Below are 27,143 nucleotides of genomic sequence, written 5' to 3'. Positions count from 1 at the left end.
ATATATTTTTCCTAAAATCCCCAAAGAGTTCACCCACGTAAATATTCCAGATCTCACTTAAACTGAAATTCCGCACCATGGTCTCTCTGGAATTGTACGTCTTGTCACGTGTCACAGATTCTGCGATATCCCAGTCTGTGGGCATGCAGACATAGCAAATGTCAATCGCTGCAGTCTAATTTTGGTACTGCTTTGCTGTGGCAAGTTCTAGGGAAAATGTTGTAAAGAATTTAGTTTTAGTATTTAATTAGCGCTTACTATGTGTGGCGCAGTATACTAAACATTGTAGTGGTTGCAAGATAATCAGATCTGGCCCACACGGGGCTTGTGATCGAAGAAGGTTGGGAGAGCAGGCATCTTACCCCCCCAAAATTGAGGGTCACAAGTGTTGTGACATACCCCAGATCACACATGTCAGTGGCAGAACTGGGTCCAGAACCTGCACCTCCTGACGTGCAGTCCCATGATCTTTCCATTAGCCTCTTGGGTAAATTGATTGCAGAAATTTTGCTTCTGTATGTGGACAGAATGATCAGAAGATCTAAATGTTTTGTTTTCTGGGCTGTTGAAAAATGTAGACTGTTGGTCCTGGATACAATATGAAATAAACAGTTGGGGGGATGGTAACATATTGTTATTTTATCATGAATACTGGGGTTTCCACCTGTAGATTATAAGCTCCTTGAGGGCTGGGGCCAAATTTTGCTTCTGTTACACTCTCCCAAGCACTTAGAACAGTGCCTAGCCCTCAGTAGGTACTTAATAAAAACCACTGATTGATTTATGGCATTTAAGTGCTCTATCACATGCCCACAAATAGTGGTGGAAAAATCCTGAAATAAACTTGAGACTTCCTGCCTACGAGGTGCATTTGAAGTGGCCACATCTGAGATTTGGAGGGAGATTCCTGTGCTTTGGCAGAGTTTTGCTTCTCCTGTCAATACCAGTGGTTGTGAGAGTTTGAGTGGTGTCACTTGAAGTGACCTTGGAGAGGGCAAAGCTGGAAGTGGATATCTGGGAAAGAACCTCCGGACATGAGGTGGTCTGAAGTGTGGAGGGATTTGACCCCTAGAGAGGCACAGAAAGGAAGAGGTTCTTCAGTTGTAAGCTGGCAGTATTTTCCAGTTTGGGAGGGGTAGGTTGGTGTATTGTTGAGGAGGCTAAATGACCAAACTGAGTGGAGGAGTGTTGCAGTTCATTAGAAGTAAGTCTTCTGGGATTGAAGTGAGAAGTAGTATGGCCTTGTAGAAAGAACATCAATCAATCAATCAATCGTATTTATTGAGCGCTTACTGTTGCAAAGCACTGTACTAAGCGCTTGGGAAGTACAAGTTGGCAACACATGGAGATGGTCCCTACCCAACAGTGGGCTCACAGTCTAGAAGGGGGAGACAGAGAACAAAACAAAACATATTAACAAAATAAAATAAATAGAATAGATATGTACAAGTAAAATAAATAGAGTAATAAGGTAGTATACAGTGGCTATGCCAAAGACACTTTACTAAGCCTTTACCCAGTTACCAAACTGAGTGGAGCAGTGTTGCAGTTCATTAGAGGTAAGTCTTCTGGGATTGAAATGAGAAGTAGTATGGCCTTGTAGAAAGAACATCAGCCTGGGAGTTGGAGGACCTGGGTTCTAGTCCCATCTCCACCAACTTGCCCGCTGTGGGAGCTGGTTTGTGACCACTTAACTTCTCTGTGACTCAGTTTTCTCATCTGTAAAATGGGGATGCAATACCTATTCTCCCTCCTACTTTGGCTTTGGACCCCACGTGGCATCTGATTATCTTCTCTCTCCCCCAGCACTTAGTGTAGTGCTTGGCACAGGGTAGAGACTTAATAAAGTGTCTTTGGCATAGCCACTGTATACTACCCTATGAGCAGGGCGAAGGAGGTTGATTTTTGGTCAGGCCAGTCTTATGTATGCCCCTTCCAAGAAGATGCTAGGATTCTTGTCTCCCGTTTATGGCTTTTAGTGAGCGGACTACCTTTGGCTCTTAGCTAGAATCGGTTTACCCGTCATTTCCTGTGGGTTGTCTGAAATGTGTTGTACAGTCTCATATTGAGCTTTCATGAGACTGGGCGCAAGTCAGATACAAATCTATTTAGTGCTCTTTTGGCCTAAGTCAGATTTTGTGCAGCCAATGAAGAATGCCCTCCAAATTTAATTTCCGCACATAAAGTATGTTAAGTGTTTGAGCTCCAAATAATCTACTAGTTGGTGATGGTGATTATTGGGGGAAGTTTTAGTGACCTTTGTCTTAAAGGGTTTGAGGTGAATAATAATAATAATGATGATGGTATTTGTTCAGCGCTTACTATGTGCAAAGCACTGTTCTAAGTGCTTGGGGGATACAAAGTAATCAGGTTGTCCCACGTGGGGCTCACAGTCTTAATCCCCATTTGACAGACTGAGGCCCAGAGAAGTTAAGTGGCTTGCCCAGGGTCACGCAGCTGACAAGTGGCAGAGCGGGGATTCGAACCCATGACCTCTGACTCCCAAGCCCGTGCTCCTTCCACTGAGCTACACTACTTCTCTAGCCACAAAGCACCAGTAAAAGTTTGAGAAAGCAATGAGCCTTGTGCACACCTGAAGCAGGTCTGACTCCATCCTTGCTTTCATGGTGCTTAGTGTGGAAAATACCCTGCTTTATTGCAGATATGCCCTTTTAAACAACCCCCAGAGAGAGAATCGTCAGCTCGAAAGCTTCAGCTCAGAATGAACCGTGACATTTCGTCCACAGTGTGATCTGGTGGCAGGTTCCGTGGTGCTGCTGTGTGATAAGCCCCTCAGCTGTGGGTGGTGGAGGGCAGTTCTAGATGCTTCTTTGGGAAGTGCCCCAGCCTAGGATCCTAACTTGTCCGGTAGGCACGTGCTCCATCTTCACCAGTGGGATCCATGCTTTAATTGCATTCGATTGCACTTGGATGTACATGCAAGGACCCCGGTATAGCTTTGCCCAGCACCCATATGAACACTTTTAATGGTCACGTGGCTGGGCTATTCAGCCGATTAACTCTGTCTCCTTACTAAGTTCTTGCACCTCCGCAATTACTCAGGTATAATAATATGGGGTTAAGATTAGCGTGCAGGTGGCAGAATTCATCCCTGCCGGCCCCGGTCTGGGTTATTAATAATAATAATAATTATTATAATGATGGCATTTATTATTGGATAAGCAGCGTGGCTCAGTGGAAAGAGCACAGGCTTTGGAGTCAGAGGTCATGGGTTTAAATCCCCGCTCTGTCACCTGTCAGCTGGGTGACTTTGGGCAAGTCACTTCACTTCTCTGTGCCTCAGTTCCCTCATCTGTAAAATGGGGATTAAAACTGTGAGCCCCTCGTGGGACAACCTGATCACCTTGTAACCTCCCCAGTGCTTAGAACAGTGCTTTTCACATAGTAAGCACTTAAATACCATCATTATTATTATTATTAAGCACTTACTATGTGCAAAGCACTGTTCTAAGCACTGGGCAGGTTACAGCGTGATCAGGTTGTCCCATGGGGGGCTCACAGTCTTAATCCCCATTTTACAGATGAGGGAACTGAGGCACAGAGGATTTGAACCCATGACCTGGCTCCAAAGCCTGTGCTCTTTCCACTGAGCCATGCTGCTTCTCTTGAGCCACGTTGCTTCTCTGTTATGGTACTCATTAAGTGCTTACTATGTGCCAAACACTGTTTTAAGGCACTGGTTAACATACTGTTACATATATACATCACTGGCACTGATTAAAATACAAGTTAATCAGGTTGGACATAGTCCCTGTCCCACATGGGGCTCAAAGTTTTAACCCCCACTTTACAGATGAGGTCACTGAGGCCCAGAGAGGTGAAGTGACTTGCCCAAAGTCACACAGCAGACATGTGGCAGAGACGGGATTAGAACCCAGATCCTTTAACTCCCAGGCCAGTGCTCTTTCCCTTCGGTCATGCTGGATGCGAGTATGAGCAGCAGATTCCTTGGACAGTTGTAGCACAGTGCATCTTTCCATTGCAACTGGAAAATGGAGACAGTTTTTCGTTCCCAAAGGACTTTCTGGGGTAGAAGACTCCGAAAGGGGAAACTATTCCCCACAAACATACTTGCCTGAGGCCCAAGCTTGTGAAATCCTTGAGCTGGCTTTTACTTCTCCCCAAAGGCTCTCTACCTCACCAGTGCAGCATCTGAAATTTCTCGCTCGATTCTGTGAGTAACTCTAGCGAGGCGTCATTCTGTGCTGTAACAACCACAGATGACGAGAGAAGCCGAAAACTTAAGTGTGAAGGGAAAGGAGGAGAAAAACTCAGACTCCTGAGGTAGCGGGCCAGGAAAATCTCACTGCAGAGAGCATCTCAGCAGGCACACAAAGAACTTTAGTAGCTGATGAGTGATTTCCAAGATTGCCTGTGAGGCTCGGTGTTGAGGCTTTGTTCTGCTCCCCTCTTGGTCTGAGATTAGTGTAGCTTGGGAGCCGTCCGTCTTGAGCATGCCGCTCTAAGGATTGAGCTCAGCACTGATGCCGGTCATTGGGGGAGAGTGTCGTGGAACCCGCACAACACACTCTTAAAGGGCTTTTGGTAGTGGAAAAATTGATTCTTGGTTTTTTTTGAGGCATGGGTAGACTGTGTGGAAAGGCTCAGATTGCAGAAACCAGTATGGTTTCTCTCTTGCAATTTTCTCCCCCCACCGCCCCACCATAATGCTTAGAAGCCTTTTGTGTGTGTAGGGAAAAAGATAGTAGACATGGTTTACAGTAAGCCTTGTGTCCTGCTTGGTATTTCGGCCTTTGGACCTGTCATTCTGCAGTCTGCTTAGAGATAGGATGATACGTGTTTTTTGCTGCATTTTATGGGAACATATTTGGAAAGGTTGGTACAGGCTCACCCACTCTTTGTCCTCTTTTACCCCTGCCTCCGTCTCACTCCCGGGAGTGGAGTTCCAAGACTGCATACTTGGACTGTGAACCCCATGTGAGATGGACTGTGTTGAAACTGACTATTCAGTACTTAGAAGAATGTTTGACACGTAGTAAGCACTTAACACGTTCCATAATATAATAGGTTTACAAGGTGGAATATCTGGGTGAAGATAATCGTCAATCGTATTTATTGAGCGCTTACTGTGTGCAGAGCACTGTACTAATCAGTGTTATTCATAGCAGCTAGTAGGAAGCTTTAGGTAACATAATGGAAATTAAACCAAGATTCCTCTTCAGCATCTCCCATTACGGTTTGGAGAGCTCCAACTATCAGACAGCCTACGGAGTTGGGGGGAGACGGATTTCTGGGAGCAAAAACTCTTATTCAGGTGCATGTTGGATTCTTCCAGGCCATACCAACAAACTATCCAAGCAGCTGGCGGTATAGCTGAAATGTTAGTTGATCTTACCTTCATTCTGAGACTAGTTTTTGAATACTCAGATGTCCCTAGAAACTAGTCTTTTTATTCTGAAAGCTAGAGGGGAGGTCACTAGGGGATCACTCAGTGACTTCTTAAAGGGTATTGAAGTGCCTACTAAGTGTCAGGCACCATTCTAAGCACTGGGGTAGATACAGAGTAATGAGGTTGGACACAGTCCGTGCCCCACATGGGACAGGGATGGTCTCGGAATACAGCACGGAATGACTCCTCCCTAGAATTACTCGCAGAGTCTAGTAAGAAATTTCAGTTCTGCACTGCGGAGCTAGAGAGGTAAAAGCCAGTTTGAGGATTTTCACCGGCAATGAAAGCATCATCGGTCAGTGGTACTCACTGGGTTCTTCGTGGGTGTGAAGCACTGTTCTAAGCACCTGAAAGAGTGAAGCAGAAGAAATAAGATGCTTTGATTCCTGCCCTTCAGAACACTGCCTGCTCAGGAGGAAATTGCAAATGAAATAGCATATGTAGAAGAGGGGAGAGAGTGATGTTTAATTCATTACCCCCTTGAGGATCCCAAGAATGTGTGACGATTGTAATGACATTGTAGAACAGGAAGATGAATTTTAGGGAGCCAAGTATTTGAAATGGTTAGGGTGAGCCTGGTCTTTAGGTAGCTAAAACAAGTAGTCCCAGGGCTAGCCAGTGCATCCAGCCTGTTGGAGTCCAGGGCTATCTCTTTCCTTCTAGAGTGGGTTCTTCCTGTCAGTAGTGACTACCCAATAAATATTTGATCCATTTCCCTAAGTGCAAAATCACATTTAAAGGCACACATCAAAGGGCTATAAAAGCTTGTTTTTCACAGAGAGGGCGAGAGGAGAAGGGTCAAGGAAGGATGGAGGTAATATGGCTCCATGATGGGTTTTCAATTCCCGCCCTAGGATAACCACGGTTTCCTAATAATTTCCAGGACCCCATCTGTTTAAGGAAGTTAAAAAATAGCAAATGTTACAAGAGTAAAACTTTCAGAAATCTTGGCACCAGCATAGCGTTTTGTTTTTCTCAGTTACCATTGATTTTTTTTTTCCACTGATTTTTCTGGAGATGTTCTGACCTCAGCCCTATAATAAACAAGCATGGCTGTTCCCTCCCTCAACTTCCATTCTCAAAGTAAAGAGGGGTTTAAATTGGTTTTCTTTGAGGCCCAGGAGTAGTCATTTTCTGAGATGATGGTGCTTAAGTGGGCCTTCTGGAGGGTGGCACGTTGCCGCCTTTATATTAACTGTAACATCTACTGCTTTGTCTCCCTGTGGCTTTTTTATGTTAAGAACTCCCATCGATCTGTTCCCTTTGGACACCCGTGTTAGTAAAAATCAAAGTTCTCCCACACCCAACCGGGCCACTCCTGGCACTCAAGAAACCCTGTGACATTTTCTGTTTTGCTTCAGTATGCTTTGCTTTTCGTAGGATGCAGGTCTAAACTGAAAGAAATATGCAATAGTCACTGGTATTGATTGAGGGCTTACTGGGTGCAGAGAACTGTAATAAGCAGTTGAGAGAGTACAGTACACTGGAGTTGGTAGATAATAATAATTATGGAATTTGTTGCCAGGCACTGTACTAAGCGCTGGATGTATTTCCTGTCCACAAGGATCTTAGATGATTGTGGCATTTAAGCACTTACTATGTGCCAAGCACAATACTAAGCACTAGGGTAGATACAAGTTAACCAGGTTGGACAAAGTCCGCATCCCAGGTACAGCTCATAGTTTAGTGGGGAGGGAGAACAGGTTTCTAACCTCCATTTTACAGATGAGGAAACAGGCTCAGAATAGTTGAGTGACTTGCAGAGCAAGAATTAGAACCCAGGTCCCCTGACTCCCAGAGCCTAGCTCTTTCCATCAGGTCACACTCAGTATGTCCAAGCACCTTTCAGTGTTGCTTGCTTGCTTAGCATTCGCAGTGTGCCTACGGCTCTTAGTGCTGGAATAAGCGACCAGGAGAGATGCCTGGCACACAGAGGCTTACAACGTTGATGAGGGTGGAATGGGAGGCAAGATCCATTGGGAAAGCATAAACTGGGTTAGTTAATATCCAATATTAAAAATTCAGCAACATAAGAAGTCAGCAAGCACAATAACAAAGGAAACGGCAATACACCACTACAGGGAGGGACTAGTCCTTGGACTGTTTGCTCTGGGCAGGGCTGTCCTTCCCAGTGTTACATCTGTTGGAAAGGGAGGGCCGGGTCTCGCCTACAGTTTCCCGTGAGCGGGGCCGTGGGCCGTTGGCCAGCAGCCGGTCTGCGGTAGCCAAGTTGGAAGGGGGCAGGAGAGGGGGCCGGTTGATTCAGCTGGGCCCTCCTCTCCAGCCAGCTCCAGCAGTCCCCACAAGCTCCCGCTCCCCTGGGCATGTTTGTCTTCCTCATTCTTTCCGGCCAGGGACTTGAAGCCCCTTGACCAATCCTTCCACCTCAGCAGTCACATCCCCAAATACATAGGGCCTCTTATTCCCATGTCAGGAGACCGGAGGATAGGGGATTTGGTGGGCCCCAATTCTCATGTGGTCTCTGACCTTCCCTCTTCCTTCTCCACCCTCCATCATCATCATCATCAATCGTATTTATTGAGCGCTTACTGTGTGCAGAGCACTGTACTAAGCACTGGGGAAGTCCAAGTTGGCAACATATCGAGACAGTCCCTACCCAACAGTGGGCTCACAGTCTAAAAGGGGGAGACAGAGAACAAAACCAAACATACTAACAAAATAAAATAAATAGAATAGATATGTACAAGTAAAATAAATAAATAGAGTAACAAATATGTACAAACGTATATACAGGTGCTGTGGGGAAGGGAAGGAGGTAAGATGGGGGGGGAAGGAGGTAAGATGGGGGCCTCAGAGTCTCAGAGTGATGCCGTCTGCTCATGGCACAGTTTTTTTGAAGATTGTGAACAGCAGCAGTTCTCACAACTTGCTGGGCCATATGTAGTCCTTTTACTGAAAATACATGCTCTCTTTTAGGTGCTCTAAAATGACAGAGCCCTACAGTACGTGGGGTGTCTAAATTTAAGCCAAATCGGGTTTGAGTTCAGTGTAAGCCCGATATTGGCCCAGACTCCCTTAGTGGTGTTCTCTGGGCATTATCAGGTGACTGTGTTGCTTCTAAACAAATAATAATAATAATAATAATGGCATTTATTAAGCGCTTACTCTGTGCAAAGCACTGTTCTAAGTGCTGGGGTAGATACAAAGTAATCAAGTTGTCCCACGTGGGGCTCACTAACTTAATCCCCATTTTACAGATGAGATAACAGAGGCACAGAGAAGTGAAGTGACCTGTCCAAAGTCACACAGCTGACAAGTGGCGGAGCTGGGATTTGAACTCATGACCTCTGACTCCAGAGCCCAGCCTCTTTCCACTGAGCCACGCTGCTTCTCTATGGTAACAAATGGTAACACAAACTGCACTTACCCAAGGTGTGACTAAACTCTCTTTTATTTCCCCAAAGAATTATTTATGTTTGACCTCTATTTTTGAGCTCTACAATTGGTTTCTAGTTCCATCAGTAGGAAAGGAGTAAATTTCTTACTTGAGGGTGTTTGGGCTGCTGATTGACGTTCTATGCTCTGAAGGAGGGAATTAGCAACAAATCATTCTGGTGGCATCCCAGGTAACACACTGTTACTGTACTGTTCAATCAATCAATCAATCAATCAATTGTATTTATTGAGGGCTTACTGTGTGCAGAGCACTGTACTAAACGCTTAAGCGCTGTTGTAGGACAGATGGCTCTAGGCCTGCAGACACATTGATTTCTGGGCTCAGACCCTCTGAATAATGGTTTTCTAGAGGTCATAATAATAATAATAATGGCATTTATTAAGCTGTATGTGCAAAGCACTGTTCTAAGCTCTGTTCTATGGTCCTCACCTAGATTGTGAGCCCCCTGTGAGAAGGGACCGTCTGATCTCTTCGGCCCACTGGAAAGATTATGGGACTGGGAGTCTGGAAATCCAGGTTCAAACCCTAGTTCCTCCACTGGGCAGGTGTGTGACCTTGGGCAATTTTCTTCACCCTTCTGGCGCTCGGATTCCTCACCCGGAAAAACGGGAATAGGACAGATTGTGAGCCCCATGCGGGTTGGGCCCCATGCCCCACCTCATAACCTCTTAAATAAATACTAACATTATATCAATTACTATGAACCCAGCACAGTGCTTAATACCGTAACAGATAGAATTCAGTGATCTTGTGTTCAGAGCTACATGCAGTTTAGTCACTTAGCAACTGTGGTCCTTCTAAGTGATGGTCTGGGTTCTTACCGTGGAGAGCTAGAGTCTAGTGATGGCCCCCGTGAGTAAGTGCTCATTGCTGGTGGCTTCAGGAACAGTGCTTTGCATATAGTAAGCGCTTAATAAATCCCATCATTATTATTATTATTATTATTCAGTACTCCACCTTGAAACAGGCTACAGATCCAGGAATCTGAGTTGGAGCTCATTTTTTTTTTTAAAGGAAGTCTGCTGATAATGTGAAGACTCAGCAATATTCTGATTATAGTAGTCACTGATTCCTATATGAAAGACAAGCATGTACAGCCAACATGGCACTCCTCTTTGAGACTTCTGAGCTTTTATCGTTCTGGCGTGGTTTGTGGTCCCCTGTGCATCTTGGTCACCAGCTATATACTCGTTCCCTCGAGACCCCTGGTTTGAAAAAGCACACAGGCCTAGGAGAGCTAAGTCCCTGGTGGGCCTAGGGAGTGAGCCAGTTGACTGTTTTAAAGCTAATGGTGAGAAGCAGCCTGGCGTAATGGTTAGAGCATTGGCCCTGGAGTCAGAAGGTCGCGTGTTCTAATCCCGGCTCCACCACTTGTCTGCTGTGTGACCTTCGGCAAGTCACTTCACATCTCTGTGCCTGTTACCTCATCCGTAAAATGAGAAATGAGACTGTAATGTGGGACAGGGACTGTGCCCAACCCGATTTGCTTGTATCCACCCAAGTGCTTAGTACAGTGTCTGGCGTACTTTAAGTGCTTAACAAATACCATTATGATGATGATTATTATGTGTCCAGCATGGAAAAGAATGGGCAACAAAGCAGTGTGGCTTTGTGGAAAGAGCATGGGCTTGGGGGACAGAGGTTGTGGGTTCTAATCCTGGCTCCGCCAGTTAGCAGCCGTGTGACTCTGGGCAGGTCACGTAACTTCTCAGTGCCTCAGTTACCTCATCTGTAAAATGGGGATGAAGACTGTGAGCCCCATGTAGGACAACCTGTTTATCTTGTATCTGCCCCGGAGCTTAGAACAGTGCTTGGCACTTCTAGACTGTGAGCCCACTGTTGGGTAGAGACCGTCTCTATATGTTGCCAACTTGTACTTCCCAAGTGCTTAGTGCGGTGCTCTGCACACAGTAAGCGCTTAATAAATATGATTGAATGAATGAATAGTAAGCGCTTTAATACCACCATTATTATTATTATTAGAAATTTCTGAGGAGTGGGGAAACGAGCAGAATGATGTTTTAGAAAAATGATTCTGGCAGCAGAGTGAAGCGTGGATTGGAGAGGGGAGAGACTGGAGACTGATGCAGTACTCACTGGGATATGGCAAGTGCCGGGACCATTGTGATGGTCTTTTGATTGCAGAAAATGGGACAGTATCTGGAAGTGCTGTGAGAAACAGCGTGAGCCAGAAGAAGGAGCACAGGCCCAGGGGCGGGAGGGAGCAGCCTTCTAATACCGATTCTGCCATTTGCCAGCTGTGTGATCTCAGGGAAGTCACTAAACCTCCCTCTTTAGTTTCCTCATCTGTGAAATACGGATTCAGTACTTGTTCTTCCTCCTACTTAGACTGTGCCCCTCCTACGGACAGGGACTGTGTCTGACCGAATTATCCTCTATCTCGCCTTAGGTTTAGCGCAGTGCTGGGCATATAGTGAGCACTTTCCGGACCATTATTTTTGCTGTTATTGTGCAGGAAGAACCGACAGGATTTAGCGAGCGACTTGGTAGCCTGCCCCTTCCCTCCTGCTCATATCCTGAGCCGGCCGTGTGTGAGCCAGATGGACGAAACACAAGGAGCTGTCCCCGGTTCTTAGCCATTGCCGCACACACCCGGTGTCTTTGAAAGCAGCCTAGAATTATGGTCAAATCTCTGATTTCAAAAGAAATCAGAGGGACAGGGAGAGTGTGGCTAAATTAGAAGTGACTCCGAAGCTCTATTTCGTCATTCTCCCTGCCAGTAAAGCTTTTGCCAAGAACACCCATATACTTGCTGTCTTTGGGTAAGTGCCAGGATGCCAGCTTTTTGTAGAGCACTGTACTAAGCACTTGAGAAAGTAGAGCATAGGTAGAGGGCAAGGTGACCTGTGCCTTCAAGCTGCCAGCAGCGCAGTGGGGGAGACTGACACAAAATCATTTAGCTAGAAGGTGTGAAGATAACCGTGAAGATGAACAGTGCTTTGCACATAGTAAGCGCTTAATAAATGCCATCATTATTATTATTATTATAATGGGAGAGTGGATATGTAGGTGAGTTAGTGCTAAAATAGTAGAGTGTATAGACTATAGAAATGCTATGGGTGATAGTCAGATGGCCAGCGTATGGGCAACTGGAAGGGCGAGGAGCGGGATTACAAAAAAAGAAGCTTGGTCTAGTGGGAAAAGGCTGTGCCTGGAAATCAGAGGACCTGGGTTTTAATCGTAGCTCTGCCACTTGTCTGCTGTGTGACCTTGGGAAAGTTGCTTGATTTTTCTCTGCCCCCGTTACCTCATCTGTAAAACGGAGATTAAGACTGTGAGCTCTGTGGGACAGGGACTGTGTCCAATCCAATTAATTGTATCTTCCCCAGGTCACAGTACAGTGCTTGGCACGTGGTAAAGTGATCAACAGATACCATAAAAAGGGACCCAAATAGTTAATTGGGATACGCTATCATTCCTTGCATTCAGGGAGAGAGGAGCTTTTTCAGTTGGTTTTCTGTTTATTTGGAGGGCTGGCTTTCAGAAGAGGTTGTAGCCCGACTCCCAACAGAGTGAGTGGTGGCCCTTGTGTCTCCTCTCAACCATTAGTTAGATGGCAGGGAGCCAGGAGGAGAATGACTCTGCACCTAGCCGCCACATCGTCCCTGCCTCCTCTACACAGGGTGGAATTGGTTTGGAAGTCTCAAAAGAATCGATCAGTTCAGTTACCGGTTCTCTAATGGTCTGGATTGTTTTTTGTTGTTTCTTTCTTGGCCTCAGCCACGAATCCCCCAGGTCACCTCTGTGGGTTGAAAACCTGTCATTAGTGAACTAGAGGAAAGGGAAAGGTAGTCATAGTTTGGGAATCTTGGCCACAAATTCAGCTCCCGTCCGATGGCTTTTTAGAGAAATTAACTCTGTGAGTGGTTGTTTCGTGTGGGCAGACCAAAATGACCCAGTTCCCTCATTCCTCTTACAAAGTGTCTGACAATGTTTTCCCAGAGGAATTGAGTTTCAGGAAATTCACCTGGCCTGGCTGTGGGAGTTAGCAGTAGGCAAACTACCCTGTTCCTGGATGTCTTCTCCTGGCATAACTTGAACCTGCTCATTCTACAAATTCAAGTCATCTCCCCCGCCTTTTCTCTTCCTTTTTATGGTCCTCGGCCACTTTTTTTTTTCTAAACAAGAAAAATACATCTAACCTGGTCATACTTTTTGCCTTGGTGGGGGTCCTTAATCCTTGGGTTTGAAAAGGCCCAACCAGAGTGCCAGATGTTGAATGATGGGACGCGGCTGTACCCGTTGGGAGTTCAGACTGGCATTTTCTCAGACCTGTTCCTTGTCTTGGGTCTCCCTGCGGTGTGGGTTCCTTGTACAGCAACTTCATTACTCAGCAGGCAAGGTAAGTGTTCTTGCAACTTCACCAAGGAAATGCACTTCTCACTGGGCCAATCGGGAGTATTAGTGAGCATCTAACGGAGTGTTAAGCATTGCAGTAAGTGCTTGGAGGAGTGTCACAGGAGCTAGACACACCTTCCCTGTCTTCAAGGAGTTTACAGTCTGACACGAAAGGCAGACAATTATTTACAAAGAATGGGAGCCAGAAGAAGAACATAGAAATAGCAGGAGGTAGCATTGATGTCAGGATAAAGGAGCTGAATAGCCTGAATGTACAGCAGTGAAAGAGTGAGGATGGGTGTAAATGCGTATGTGCTTAGCGTGGCCATTGAGGTGTTGGGAATTAATTGGGAAGGCTGCCTGGAGCAGATGGGATTTTACAAAGGCTTTTAGAATGAGTAAAGGGTTGTTTTTTTCCGTGTGTATGTGTGTGTTCCACCTTTGCATCCTCCTAAAGCAACTGATTGGCCTGAATCAAATCCTCAGCTGGAATCTACTTTAACGGTCTCCTTCCCACTAACCCAATCTTTTAGGCAATTTTTAGATTTGCTCATTTAGAAAAATTGGTTAAGGGGAAGGCTGTGGCATCTGTCATTTATATTTTGATTTCATTCTTCACACGCTGCAATTTTTGTATTCTAAACATAGTCAAGTTTCGAGTCTTCAGCTTGTCAAAATCTATTAAGGAAATTAAGTTTCGAAAGCAAAGAAAAAAAATCTCCATAAAGAGTTTGCCGGCTCATTTAAAGTAGCTTCAACTGGTTGAAGCACCAGGCTTCTCCGCAAGATCAGAATCCAAGAATTTATTGACTTTTATTCCATTTAGAGCTAAGATTCTACCTTTGAGCTCTTTCGCAGTGGTTATCAAATGAGAGTTCTATTGATAGTTTTCTTGCAGTCCACAGTAGAGCCATTAAATTAACAATTTTTTCTTGCCTTTACAGCACAGCCAAGTACAGCGTGGTGACATTTCTACCTCGATTCTTGTATGAGCAGATTAGAAGAGCTGCTAATGCCTTCTTCCTCTTCATTGCCTTATTACAGGTAACATTTTTTGTACAATGAAGTCGAGGTGGGCAGGTCTTTTCCTTGTTTTGAATCAGAGTAAAAACAGCGAGCCAGATCGTAAGGTTCGTCAGCAGCCTAGATTAAGGCAGTTAAAAGTGTAAGCCCCAAGTGGGACAGGGACTGTTTTCCATCCTTTTATCTTGTATCTATCCCAACGCTTAGGACAGTGCCTGACACATGGTAAGCGCTTAACAAATATCACAGTTATTTTCACTAGATGGACAGCCCAATGCTGTCCATCAGGAAGGGGATGGCAAGCACACCAGGGTAATCCGTTGCCACCCTATGATACCTTGGCACGGCCACACCTGCAGTACTGTGGGGCTGTGGGCAACTCTTCTCGTCACAGTTCAGGAAGGAGAGAAGAGAGCTGGAGAAGGCATAGAGCGGGACAACCGAGACAGGGAGAGGAGATGCTTCCCTGTGAAGACGAACTGAGTGTTAGGGTCCTGCAGTCTGGGAAGATTCATTCATTCAGTCGTATTTATTGAGTGCTTACTGTGTGCAGAGCACTGTACTAAGTGCTTGGGAAGTACAAGTCGGCGACATATAGAGACGGTCCCTACCCAACAGCGGGCTCACAGTCTCGAAGGTGGAGACAGACAACAAAACATGTGGACCGATGTCAAGTCTCAGAATAAATAGAATTAAAGCTAAATGCACATTGTTAACAAAATAAAAAGAATAGTAAATATGTACAAGGTCAGGACTGGATCCATCAATTAATCATATTTATTGAGCATTTAATGTAGGCAGAGTGCTGCACTAAATGCTTGGCAGAGAACAATATTAGAGTTCATATACCCTGCCTATAACAAACTTACAGTCTAGAGGGGGAGAGACATTAATATAAATAAATTATGGGTATGGACATAAATGCTGTGAGGGTGGGAGGGGGCGATGAATAAAGGGAGCAAGTCAGGGCAACACAAGGGAGTGGAAGAAAAGGAAAGAGTGCTTAGGCAGGGAAGGCTGAAGTTTACAAAATCATGAAGGGCTGTATAAAGCAAGCTTGGCGTTATTGTTGAGCAGATTATACAGTAGCAGGGCCAGGGGACATGCTATTTAATCTTGAAGGTAATGGATTAAAAACAGACTGAAGCCAACACTCCACCCCACCCAGAGGGTACAAGCACAAGCAGTTTTTTGGGTGGGTTTTAAACCCCAAGAAGCTGGGCAAACTGAAAATATCAATCAGATCGATAAGGGGTTTGATGAATCTGGTAGCCGGGGCGAGGTGCCAACAACCACACAGACTACACCTCATTTCCTCTTTGGTGCCCTTGTTGGAAGGCCGAGGAGCTGGGAGACCAGATGAGTTGACAAGCTAATCGATACTAGTATCAACTGTGTCTGGCCCGAGGGTCCCCGGCGTAACTGAATCAGAATGAGTCATATTAGCAGAAATTACATTTTGTATGCATCCTGGAAATAGGAATTCAAAGGAGAAGCTCCAGAACAATTTTGGGAAACTGAGGGATCCTGAAATTGCAGAAGAGATTTTGATAGAAAAGGCTTAAAAGACAGAATGAAGTTGAAGTGGTGGCCTGGAAATCGCTTCCCCCAAGTTAATGCAGGTTGTGATGCTTCTAAATTGAAACTGAGTTGGTCGTGGGAACATTTTGGTTTTCATGAGGTAAACAAGCATGAGAGTGGACTGCTAGATTTTAACTGAATACATTTGTTAGTACTGGCATATTTAATAGACATTAATATGCAGTACAATAAAAAGTCAGTGCATTTGCAGTTTGAGTCAAGATGGTGCTTACAGTTGTATGTCGACAGGGCTGTTGAAGGTAGAGGGAAGCAGCGTGGCCTTGTTTAAGGAGTGTGGGCCTGGAAATCAGAGTACCTGGGTTCTAATACTGGCTCTGCCACTTACTGCTGTCACAACTTCTCTGTACCTCAGTTTTCTTGTCTGCAAAATGGGGATTCTATCCCTGTTCTCCCTCCTACATCATCCAGGAGCCCTATGTGAGACCCAATTGTCTTGTATCTACCCCAGTATTTAATACAGTTCTTGGCATAGAGTAAATGCTTAATAAATACCACAGTTGTTGTTGTTATTGTTAGAGGTTTGAGACAAGGAGACGAGAAAATAATTCAGGCTTGAGGCAGGGTGGCTGTAGGGAGGGTGGAGGGGAAGGGGCTGGTCAGCTTTTCAAGTCAGACAAAATGGACTAAAATGTGATACCAAGGTTCCCTCTTCTGGGAGATGGAGATCTAGAAAATGATGGGAAAATCAGGAGGAGAAAGCAAGAACTTCATTTTTTGGCTGTGTCCCCAGTTCTCCCTGAACACTGCAGTGGTAATTTTGAGGAGACCTGGTGTTGTAGTAATAATAATAATAATTTTGGTATTTGTGAAGCACTTACTACGTGCAAAGCACTGTTCTAAGTGCTGGGGAGGATACAAGGTGATCAGGTTGTCCCATGTGGGGCTCACAATCTTAATCCCCATTTTACAGATGAGGTAACTGGGGCCCAGAGAAGTTAAGCGACTTGCCCAAAGGCAAACGGCTGCCAAGTGGCAGAGCGGGGATTTGAACCCATGACCTCGGACTCCTAAACCCGTGCTCTTTCAACTGAGCCACGCTGCTTCTCAGAGTGGCTGCTTCTCAGTAGTACTCAGAGTGGCATACTCCCACTCGCTTCCAGCGCTGCCTTGTGCCGTTTGCGAACGGGAGTGTGTTTCCAGAACTGTTCCTAATTTTGCTGTCCCATCCTGGCCAAAAAAACCTGTTGGGGGCCAAACTGGGTGTGTTCATTTAAAGCTGCTGGAGGATATTGTGCATCAGGATGACGGCTCAGTTGCTACCCAGCGTGCAGATAAGAATGCAGCTCCGGAAAGCACACTTTCTCCCTGCGCGAGTCCAGGAGAGTGTGATTGAGAAATTGGCATTGGCGTTTCTGGCCTAGGGAACTTGTGCCCTTTGGGACACCTTCAACAAAAGCAGTAGACGTGATGTCCTCTTGTTCTGTGGGTGCCCTTCTAGACTGAATCCGAGCAGTGAAGCGAAACCTTCATTTTATGCCTAAAACTCTTTTTCCTCTTTTATCTCTGATCCCTCTGCAGCAAATCCCAGATGTATCTCCAACGGGAAGGTATACCACCTTGGTGCCACTGATATTTATTCTAACAGTTGCCGGCATCAAAGAGATAATAGAAGATTATGTAAGTTAACTTTTAAACTACGGGAGGGAAAAGGTCTTGACCAAGTAAAATACAAAAATGTCATCTTATTTGGGCATTTTTGGATCGGGCAGTGAGGTGCTAAACCCCGATTTGTGGGATAAAATATATAATCTCGTGGCTGGGGTTAAGGATTTTGAATGAGATCATTACATCTATCAAGACAGACTAATTTTTGGAGCAAGGAAGTAAGACTAGAACTTGAGCTGAGGAGATGCGGACCTTTTGACACTATTGCCACTTCTAGAGAGAGCACGAATTTGATTGTCGCCTATTGATGAGGCACTTCCGTAGCTGACATTCGTGACATAAGGGCCCTAATTTCAAATTCTCCCGAGTTGTATTTCATTCAGGTTTCCAGAGTAACATTGGCAGTTATTTGCTAAAGCTACTCACTATTTAATGTTTTCACCCGTTAGTAACGGGGCCAGTTGCCAAAACCATGAAACAAAATCCAAAATTAAATTTTTCCCATGACAACTTTGCCAGTTGTATGAACAGACTTTTTGCAAAAGCCACACCTACCAGTCCCACTGCAGCCTGGTTAGGTCATTCTAGGCTTGGGAAGTTGGGTGGGAGAAGGAGCAGAAATAAGGCTATTCTTTATCCCTCCTCCACTGTCTAATTGTTGTACTCTGTTGAGATACGGTGTGGTGGGAGTGGAGATGCTTTGGAGTAGGGGGAATAGGAGTAATTTCCCAAGGCTCTTCCTTCCTTTCCGCCCTTCCTTCTCTGCTTCCCCTGCCATCACTCCAAATGGTGAAACCTGCCATCCTGGGACAAATCGACTGGAGCATCAAGACCTGGGATCAGGGTCTCCATCCTAATCTGGGGAGAGGGAGCAGGAATTGGGACCTCTTTAGAAAGCTGAACAACCACCTTCCCTTTCCAGCAAGCAGTTTGATCCTTAGTCCGCCGGGCTTGCAGTGACCAACCAGGACCACCCTGCCTATGTAGCTGTAGCTCTGCCTCTGTCCTCTATTTTGATCCTTCTGGCAGGGCCCGAGGTGGGGGACGAGATTTATTTCCTAGTGTCTTCTCTCTCCTATCTATCTACTCCAAGAGAAGTCACTTAAGACTATCCACCTGTATTTAGGATGTCGAGAAAGGAGAGTTGAATTAACTCGGAGGTGAAGCACTTAGTACAGTGCTCAGTGCCCCCCCTTTTAGACTGTGAGCCCACTGTTGGGTAGGGACTGTCTCTATATGTTGCCAACTTGTACTTCCCAAGCGCTTAGTACAGTGCTGTGCACACAGTAAGCGCTCAATAAATGCAATTGATTGATTGATTGCTCAGCACACAGTAAGCACTCAACACCCTTGATGATTTGATGAAACTGCACGTACATCTTTTGTAGAACAGATTTGGGGCTATTTTCCCCCTCTAGACAGTAAGCTTCTCATGGGAATGGAACCTGTCTACTAACTCTGTTATATTGTACTCTCCCTAGTGATTAGTACAGTGCTGTGCCCACAGTAAGCACTAAAATACCACTGATTTGGGAAGAAATCCGTAAAAAACTGCTTTTATGGACAAATTGAAAAAGTCAAAAACCATTTTTCACACGCTGCCATCTTTGGGCATTCAACATACAGAGTCCCCCCCCTCCCTCCTAATGACCAAAGCCTAGTTAACAAAAATAATGTAAAGGGTTTGTGTTTGCATTTGGCTTACCCTAGTCTAAAACTCTTGAACTGCAGTAAGGTTAAATGAAATTCTTTAAATGTCATTAGTTGCTTGTCATCAAATCTGAGGAGACTCATGTGATCACTTAAGGAGTACCTGCTGTGTTTTTTCCATGCACAAGCACTTCAAGTAAAAAACCCAGAAGAGAGAAAGTTTAGAATTTGGTTCTCTCACCAACCCTTTGGCCCTATTGTTTGTTCACTTGAGAGGAACTGGGTGGCTGGAGGAAGGGAGAGATGTCGAGGCCTCAGACTAGGGAAAAGGATTTGAGCCTTGCTCGGGTGGCAGGGAGGGTGACAAAGGGCCCCCCTGGTTGATGGGGGGGAGGTGGTATGGAGGCAGATGAGCCTTGAGAGATGGATCACCTGCAGCTGATAAGAAGAAAGGGGTCCTCAAGTCTGCACAGGTACCCCAGCTACAAGTTGAGGGTTGGGGGGCCTCGCTTCTAGAAAAGTTTGTATCTCAAATGATGTTCGAGAGAGTAATCCTCTCATAGGCAACTGGAAGTGGTCTTTTTTTTTTCACTTTGTTCCGTGGATTACTAATCTCAGGCATTTCTGAGTGTAATTAAATGTTTGTTTCATGACAGAAACGGCACACGGCAGACAACGCAGTAAACAAAAAGAAAACAATAGGTAAGGTGTTCAGTTGAACTACCTTTTCTACTTCAGAATACATAATAATAATAAAAATGATGGCATTTATTAAATGCTTCCTATGTGCAAAGCACTGTACTAAGCGCTGGGGAGGTTACAAGGTGATCAGGTTGTCCCATGGGGGGGCTCACGGTCTTAATCCCCGTTTTACAGATGCGGTAACTGAGGCCCAGAGAAGTGAAGTGACTTGCCCAAAGTCACACAGCTGACAATTGGTGGAGCTGGGATTTGAACCCATGACCTCTGGCTCCAAAGCCCGAGCTCTTTCCACTGAGCCATGCTGCTTCTTTATACATCCTTAGGGATTCGGGCCCGTTCACTATTAAAAGAATTCAGATAAAGTAGGATTTTATAATTCGTCAGAGAATAATGGAATTGAACCTATGTGATCTTTGCCACTTCCAGGAAGTGAACATTGTAAATGAGGATGAAAGAAGTGAGAGAGGCACAGTGAGTGAGAATGGGGCAAGAGCTCAGGAATATGATCACACTTTGTTTATTAGAATAACCAAACGGTAGCCAGAACATGGAGAGGTAAAAGAGGTGATATTTCCTTAACTTAAAGAAAATCTGTAAACAGTCACGTATTTTCCAAGAGCCCTCTCGTAGGGCCCTTTTCTTTAGAACTAGTGAGGGTATTTTCCCAGGCCATTGTTACTATTAGGTGTACCTCTGTGTCCTTAGGTCCACATCCATCTAAGCTTACTATAGAACTAAAAATGCCTTGGAAATCTGCAAAAAAACATTTTCTGGCTAAAGCCTTGTAGTCCTTTGGCTTTAAAATTAATGCAAAGTTCTTTCCTTTCCAGTGTTAAGAAGCGGTATGTGGCAGAACATCATTTGGAAAGAGGTAAACCTTGATCAAAGATCTTGACATTCAAGTGGTGTTTTTGAATTGGGTTAAATTTTGTTCAGCGTATTGCTAAATTTGGTGTTAAATTTGGGCTTTTAAAACTCATTACAGTTTTCAGGACGAGCTTAAAAATTTGTTCCGTAGGCCACTCTGTATACTGTAACCTTCTGTGTTTCTTTGGAGTTGAAAAAGTTACAGGTGCTGGAAGTATGAGTGGACATGTCCTTTTTTTTTTTTAAATGACTGTCTCAGGACTAGATAGTGTTCTGGTCATTCACAGTTGCCTATCCCGTTTTTCAGTATGTCTAGAAAAGGCCACTGCGAAGCTCCCATAAAAAGACTGTTATGGGATTTAGGAAGATTCCCAAGTTGGTGCGAATGAAATGGAGGATTCAGAGAGGAGACTGTATCTGCTTGAACCCCTCCGTTTCTCACCTATGAACTTAAGACCACGGGGCTTTCAAAAGAGTGTTTTCCTTTTAGGAGGATAACAGGACAGTGAAGGTGAATTGAAGTCTGGGAAACTGTTGATTCATTTTCTTCCGAAAACATTTGCTTTCTGAATTGTCTTGCAGAACAAGAATTCTATCAACCCAAAATATTAAGATATAGTAACTGAAGTGTAGCTTCAAAACCCATGTTTTCCTCAAGTTATTTTACATCTGAGGAACCTTTCTGAGCTGTTTGAGCAATCAATAAGCATCCAGTTGACCCTAGGAAAAAAAAAGACAATTACTGGTCACATATCCTTGAATAAGGAGGCTATGCTTTTAGGGCTTTAACCAGATATAGATGAATGGTCAAACTCAAAGTACAGTTTTTAATGATTCAGTTACTAAAAGATTTTCCTTTCAATTTATCCAGTGATTTCATATATATATATATATATATATATATATATATATTTGGGCAAACACATCTCTGGCAAAATCCACTTTCTGTCACCTGGTCAGAGTATCCCCCCCCCCACGGGGGAAATCACCAGCCAGATGTTTACTCTTTCCTTTTACCTGACTTTTGATGGGGCAGATTTGCTGTAAATATTAATTGGGAAATATCTTATTTTCATTCTGTAGCCATAGCTGTTGAGTGGTTGTTTGAGTTGAAACTTTACTCTGGGTATTTATCGAATGTCAGCACCCTATGTCATAAGAAATAAGGCTTTAAATTTCAATCAGAGCATACCTATTCTGTGGGAGTCCAAGCCTTTTGTTAGCAATTAAGTGAAAAAAAAACACTGAAAAGGCATATTCCTTCCAAGGGCTGCCAGCACTGTGTGTATTCTAGACTGTGAGCCCGTTGTTGGATAGGGCCCGTCTCTATGTGTTGCCGATTTGTACTTCCCAAGCGCTTAGTACAGTGCTTTGCACACAGTAAGCGCTCAATAAATACAAGTGAATGAATGAATGAATGAAATCAGCCTAGAATCTGCCTGCCTTTGGCAGTATAAGTCACAGTTGGAAGATCTGTAGCTGTTCCTAGCTGGCTGATGTCCATCTCTCAGACTAATTAAACTGCTCTGCCCCATGGTCAAATATTCCACATAACAAGTGCCTCAGTCCCCAAATGAGCAGTTAAGTTATATTGCATCATGCGTCTGAGGGAGCACAGCGAGGCCCTTTTGGAAAGAGACAAAGCAGATTTAAGGCATGCAAATACAAGCCTTGGTTTATGAATGATCATGATATTCGGTAAGCACTTATGTGCCAAGCACTGTTCCAAGCACTGGCCCAAGTGGGGCTCACGATCTAAGTAAGAGGAAGAACAGGTATTTAATACGCATTGTTCAGATGAGGAAACTGGGGCACAGAGAAGTGAAGTCACTTGCCCCAGATCCCACAGCGCTGGAGTTAGGATGATAACCCAGGTCCTCTGATTGCCAGGCCCCTGCCCTTTCTATTAGGCCATAGTGCTTCTCTTATGAAGAAAATGACGTTGGTCAGTGCGGTCAATAGGACGCGGTTGCACAGAGTTCTGTTCCCTAGATGGACTGACTGGGAGTTTCTCTGGGATGGACACCATCTGATGCTGCGCAGTTGGGAAAATCCAAACGCTGTTGATTACGAAAGATGTTCCTGATTCTGGTGACTCTTATCACTGCCACCCACCTTCAGGATCGCTGCCACCTTCAAACACACACGGTAGCACATTAAGATTAATTTATCGATTAATTAAGACTGTGAGCCCCACTGTTGGACTGTGTCCAACTTGATTAGCTTGTATCTACCCCAGCACTTAGATCAGTGCTTGACGCTTAACAAATACCATCGTTATTATTATTATTTTATGCTAAGAGAAGCTGCGTGATTCAGTGGAAAGAGCACGGGCTTTGGAGTCAGAGATCATGGAATCAAATGCCGACTCCGCCAGTTGTCAGCTGTGTGACTTTGGGCAAGTCACTTCACTTCTCTGTGCCTCAGTTACCTCATCTGTAAAATGGGGACGGAGACTGTGAGCCCCACGTGGGACAACCTGATCACCTTGTATCCCCCCCAGCGCTTAGAACAGTGCTTTGTACATAGTAAGCGCTTAATAAATGCCATCATTATTATAATTATTATTATTATTAGCACATGAATGTTTAGTTCAGAGCACAGGAGTGGTAAGTGGCCACAGCTCTTTGCTCAGAAGTAAAATCTTTTGTAAACCTGCTTCTTTGGAACTGAGGTACGAAATCGCCCCCCAGGGCTTTGGAGCAAAGGAATCGACAGTGCCTTGTGCATCCGTCCCAGCAAGTGGAATCCCTTTAGGATGTCAGGGATTGTGCTGGGATAACTCCCTTCAGTCTGAGGTCAGGTGTCCAGGGAAAACTCCCACATTCCTCTAGCTGACAGCCTCAATCTGGTCTGCTGCAAGAGAGACCCTTTGTTTGGGCCTGGGTAGTGAAGCCACTGCCGATAACCCTGCCATGATGAGAGAGGCTTCAGAAGAGGGTGAGCTGAGGAGAGGGTGGGCATCAGAGAGATGGGTGGAAGGGAGAAAGAGGAAAAATGCAACATTAAATTGACAAACAATAAAAAACCCCCAAAGAGTCTTCTCCACTGCCCTCTTTCCTGCCTGGTTTAGGTTGGCCACAGAGGAAGCCAAGCTTCCTGAGCACTGGATGGAAAATGTCAGAGCCGAAGGAACAGGAGACAGATTTCTCTTGTTTCTTTTTCTTTCCTTCTGTTTCTCCTCTTTTCTACTGTGAAATGTTTGTAAGAGTTGGGAAGACAACCATGGACCTATTGTGCAACTCTTTTATTTATGTTCGTATTTTCCACTGTGGGACTTATTTCATTCCGTCCTGTTTCTAAAACAATCCTTGCCAGGGATTTGCCATAACGCTAGTGTAACTGAATTTAAAATTTCAGGTATCGTTTTGTACAAAGGATTTTTGAATTGCATAGTGCTGTCCAATCTCTCTCTCGCTCTCTCTCTCCCTCTCTCCTCCTTTTCTTTCTCAGTAGAACTCGTAACCCTTGTTCAGTATGAATAGACAATCTATTCATTTTCTCTTCTTCCATGCTGCCGTGCCCCTGCTCCTGACTCCACAGGTGGCTGTCGGAGACATTGTGAAGGTCACCAATGGGCAGCATCTTCCGGCAGACATGATCATTGTGTCCTCCAGGTCAGATTTGCTGAGTGGGTGTGAAATGGCTGTGCTGATGAGTTGAGAGCACTGAAAGGCTAATTCATGTCACAACCGTGACAGACAGGTCGCCATCCCCATCTTGGACCTCCCCTCCAATACCCACTTTTAATTTCCCTTTTATTCCCCGACCCGGTGCCATCACCCCTTCTAGAGTTCTTTCTTCACAGTTCCTTTCCTCCTGGGCCTCCTATCATGTCTCAGCTCTTCCGACCTTCTAGGATGCTCAGGCGCGGTGAAAGGGCATCTGTACTACACACCCTGGGCCCCTTAGAGCTGAGATGGCTTGGCTCTCCCCTCCCCTCATCAAGCAAGAGTCAGTGCAGAGGAGGGGCAGGGCAGTAGAAAAAGAGCTTACGGAAACCATCAGCACTAGTGTCATTACATGAGACTCCTCAGTCACCTGCAACAAAGGTTGAATTGGATTTGATGGGTTTATCGTAGTAACTCTGCCCTCTGACCTTAGGAAAATTAGTTGCCTCTGCGCCGTATGCAGAAGAAAAATAGTCTGAGGTGAAGTTGATTCATTAGAGGACTTTGTTACGTAATTTTAACACTGAGTTTTGATTTCCAGTTTGTCGTGGTTACGTTTTCTTTTCAGATGTTCCTTGGGTAGTTGTAAACGTGCTATGTTCATTCACTTTTCCCTGAGCTGTGAGCCGTTTATGACCCTTTGGTTTAGAGGGGCCAGACGGCAACCCCGCTGTCTTAGAATGGGGTAGAAGAGCGGAAACGATTGACAGGATTGCCCTTGGTTTGAGCCACTGGACGTTCAAGGTGGACACTCGGTGGCTTGGTCAGGGATTAATGTCATTGACCCTTCTCATCTACAGGCAGAAGTGCTTTATGGAAGATTCCTGTGTGGGCTCCGTGGGGGGCAGGAGGAGTCCTTTTTTCTTCATGGGCAGGCCCCTGAATCTGGGTCATCCCTTGGAAAGACTGGGCAAGTTGAATCCACTAGCTCAGCTCCAGATTTTTCTCCCCATAATTAGTGGACCTGCACTAATTTCCAGGGATGGGATTGCGAGGGTGGGGAATCACTGCAAGGTGCTGTCAAGTAGTTCTGCCTTGCTGCATCCTTAGCGCCCTGGTTATATTTAGCCCAGAAGGAAAGGCATCGTTTCTGTTTTTAGTTACCGTTTGCTTCTGGATCCAGGCTTCATCAGGAGGTTCGGGAGATGAGCGTAAGAATCCTTAGTAATGTCGGCCCTACGGACATGTGCCAGAAAGCCCTAAACAGGCAGTATGGTGGTGGTTCTTTAACGACAAAAAACCCGTCTTCATTCCACTTTTCATCCCTAAGGTGTTGGCTCTCCAGAGATAGACCTCCGTCATTAACAGGGCTTCTGGAATCTGTTTACCGCAGAAAATTAGCTGTGGTCTGGTTAATGTGGTGGTGGCGGCTGGCTGTGCTGGGGAAGGGCTTATAATGCAATAGTGGCGTCATGGAGTGGGTGAAGGGATCATGGGTTTAATATTGATACTTTGCTCTCTTCTCAGCGAACCCCAGGCGATGTGTTATATTGAAACATCTAATTTGGATGGAGAGACCAATCTGAAAATACGACAGGTAAAGAACTCCTGACGTTGGACTTGTCTCCAAGGGTCCTGTGCTCTTTGTTGCCATGATCATGAAGCCTACGTGCACACTGGAGAAGTCAAGAGAAGATATTAGTCAGTAATAATAATGAGAACATTTATTAAGCGCTTACTATGTGCAAAGCACTGTTCTAAGTGCTGGGGAGGTTAACAAGGTGATCAGGTTGTCCCACGGGGGGCTTACGGTCTTCATCCCCATTATACAGATGAGGTAACTGAGGAGAAGTTAAGTGACTTGCCCAAAGTCACACAGCTGATAAGTGGTGGAGCCGGAATTTGAACCCATGACCTCTGACTCCAAAGCCCGGGCTCTTTCCACTGAGCCACGCTGCTTCTCAGTAGAGCCTAAAAATTCCAGGGAAGCCATGAATAAGAATGCAGGACAACATCTGTAAATGAAAAAGGAATGTGTCTTATTTGAGGAGGGGAGTTGACAACTTAGAGAAATGTTTGCTGACAATCTACTGTATGCATCGACAAGTCCCTAGGTTTCACAGGAATCAGCAGGAGAACAAGAGTGGTTAAACTATCACTCAGGAAACTCAAGTTGTGTGACTTTTGACAAGTCCTTTAACTTTTCAGTATTTTCTTACTTTCCTCCTTTACTGCTTTAAAGATTCTCTGGGGTTAAGGTTGTTTCCAAAGCATTTTGCTAATGGAGGACTTTAGAATCGTGGGGGGAAAAGTCACTTGACCATTTTAGTTTCCAAAGCGTGGGTTATTGGTCTTGAGACTAGTTGTGGAATGCAGCTGCCCGGACTTCCGTGACCCACTTGAAACTACTCCGACTTTCAATTTAGACCAAGATTCATGAAATCCCAAAGCCTCTTAGAGACCTTGATTTCATGCCTTCAGAGCTCTCAAAACTTTTTAAATAGTGAAAGTGGTTGATTAATGATTGGGATTGGAATCCCCATCACACTCGGGGCTCATGGTCTAAAAGGTGGGTGGAGGAGGAAGCTGACACCCAGAGAGGTTGTTATTTGCCTAAGATCACACAGCAGACCAGGGACACACCTGGGATTAGGATCAGGCCTCCTGACTCCCAGCCTTGGGTTCTACTTGGTAGGCCCCACTGCCTCTTAAGGCGCTGTATTTTCATGTGGAAAAGTATTCTAATAAAGGCTTTCACTAAGATCAAAAGGAGCTAAAAATGAATGTATTTGAAATTTTGAAGTGGCTCAATCCAGTGCAGAAGACACTCAGTAAATTCCATTGATTTCTGATATATGCTCCCTAAATGGGGACA

General features: G+C 45.0%; 1 protein-coding gene across 1 annotated transcript in view; it reads left to right on the top strand.

Moving 5' to 3' along the window:
* The window catches only part of ATP8A2 (ATPase phospholipid transporting 8A2), a 333,778-nt gene that overhangs the window by 49,268 nt on the left and 257,367 nt on the right, over positions 1 to 27,143 (top strand). The window contains exons 3-8 of the mRNA XM_038762117.1: positions 14,153 to 14,252; positions 17,352 to 17,450; positions 19,745 to 19,790; positions 20,621 to 20,661; positions 24,201 to 24,274; positions 25,796 to 25,865. Coding sequence (XP_038618045.1) covers positions 14,153 to 14,252; positions 17,352 to 17,450; positions 19,745 to 19,790; positions 20,621 to 20,661; positions 24,201 to 24,274; positions 25,796 to 25,865 — 430 coding nt within the window. The remainder of the gene's footprint in view (positions 1 to 14,152; positions 14,253 to 17,351; positions 17,451 to 19,744; positions 19,791 to 20,620; positions 20,662 to 24,200; positions 24,275 to 25,795; positions 25,866 to 27,143) is intronic.

The sequence above is a fragment of the Tachyglossus aculeatus genome, chromosome 20 (genome assembly GCF_015852505.1).
Source record: "Tachyglossus aculeatus isolate mTacAcu1 chromosome 20, mTacAcu1.pri, whole genome shotgun sequence".
Taxonomy (NCBI): Eukaryota; Metazoa; Chordata; class Mammalia; order Monotremata; family Tachyglossidae; genus Tachyglossus; species Tachyglossus aculeatus.
This window is presented reverse-complemented; position numbering and strand designations above follow the sequence as displayed.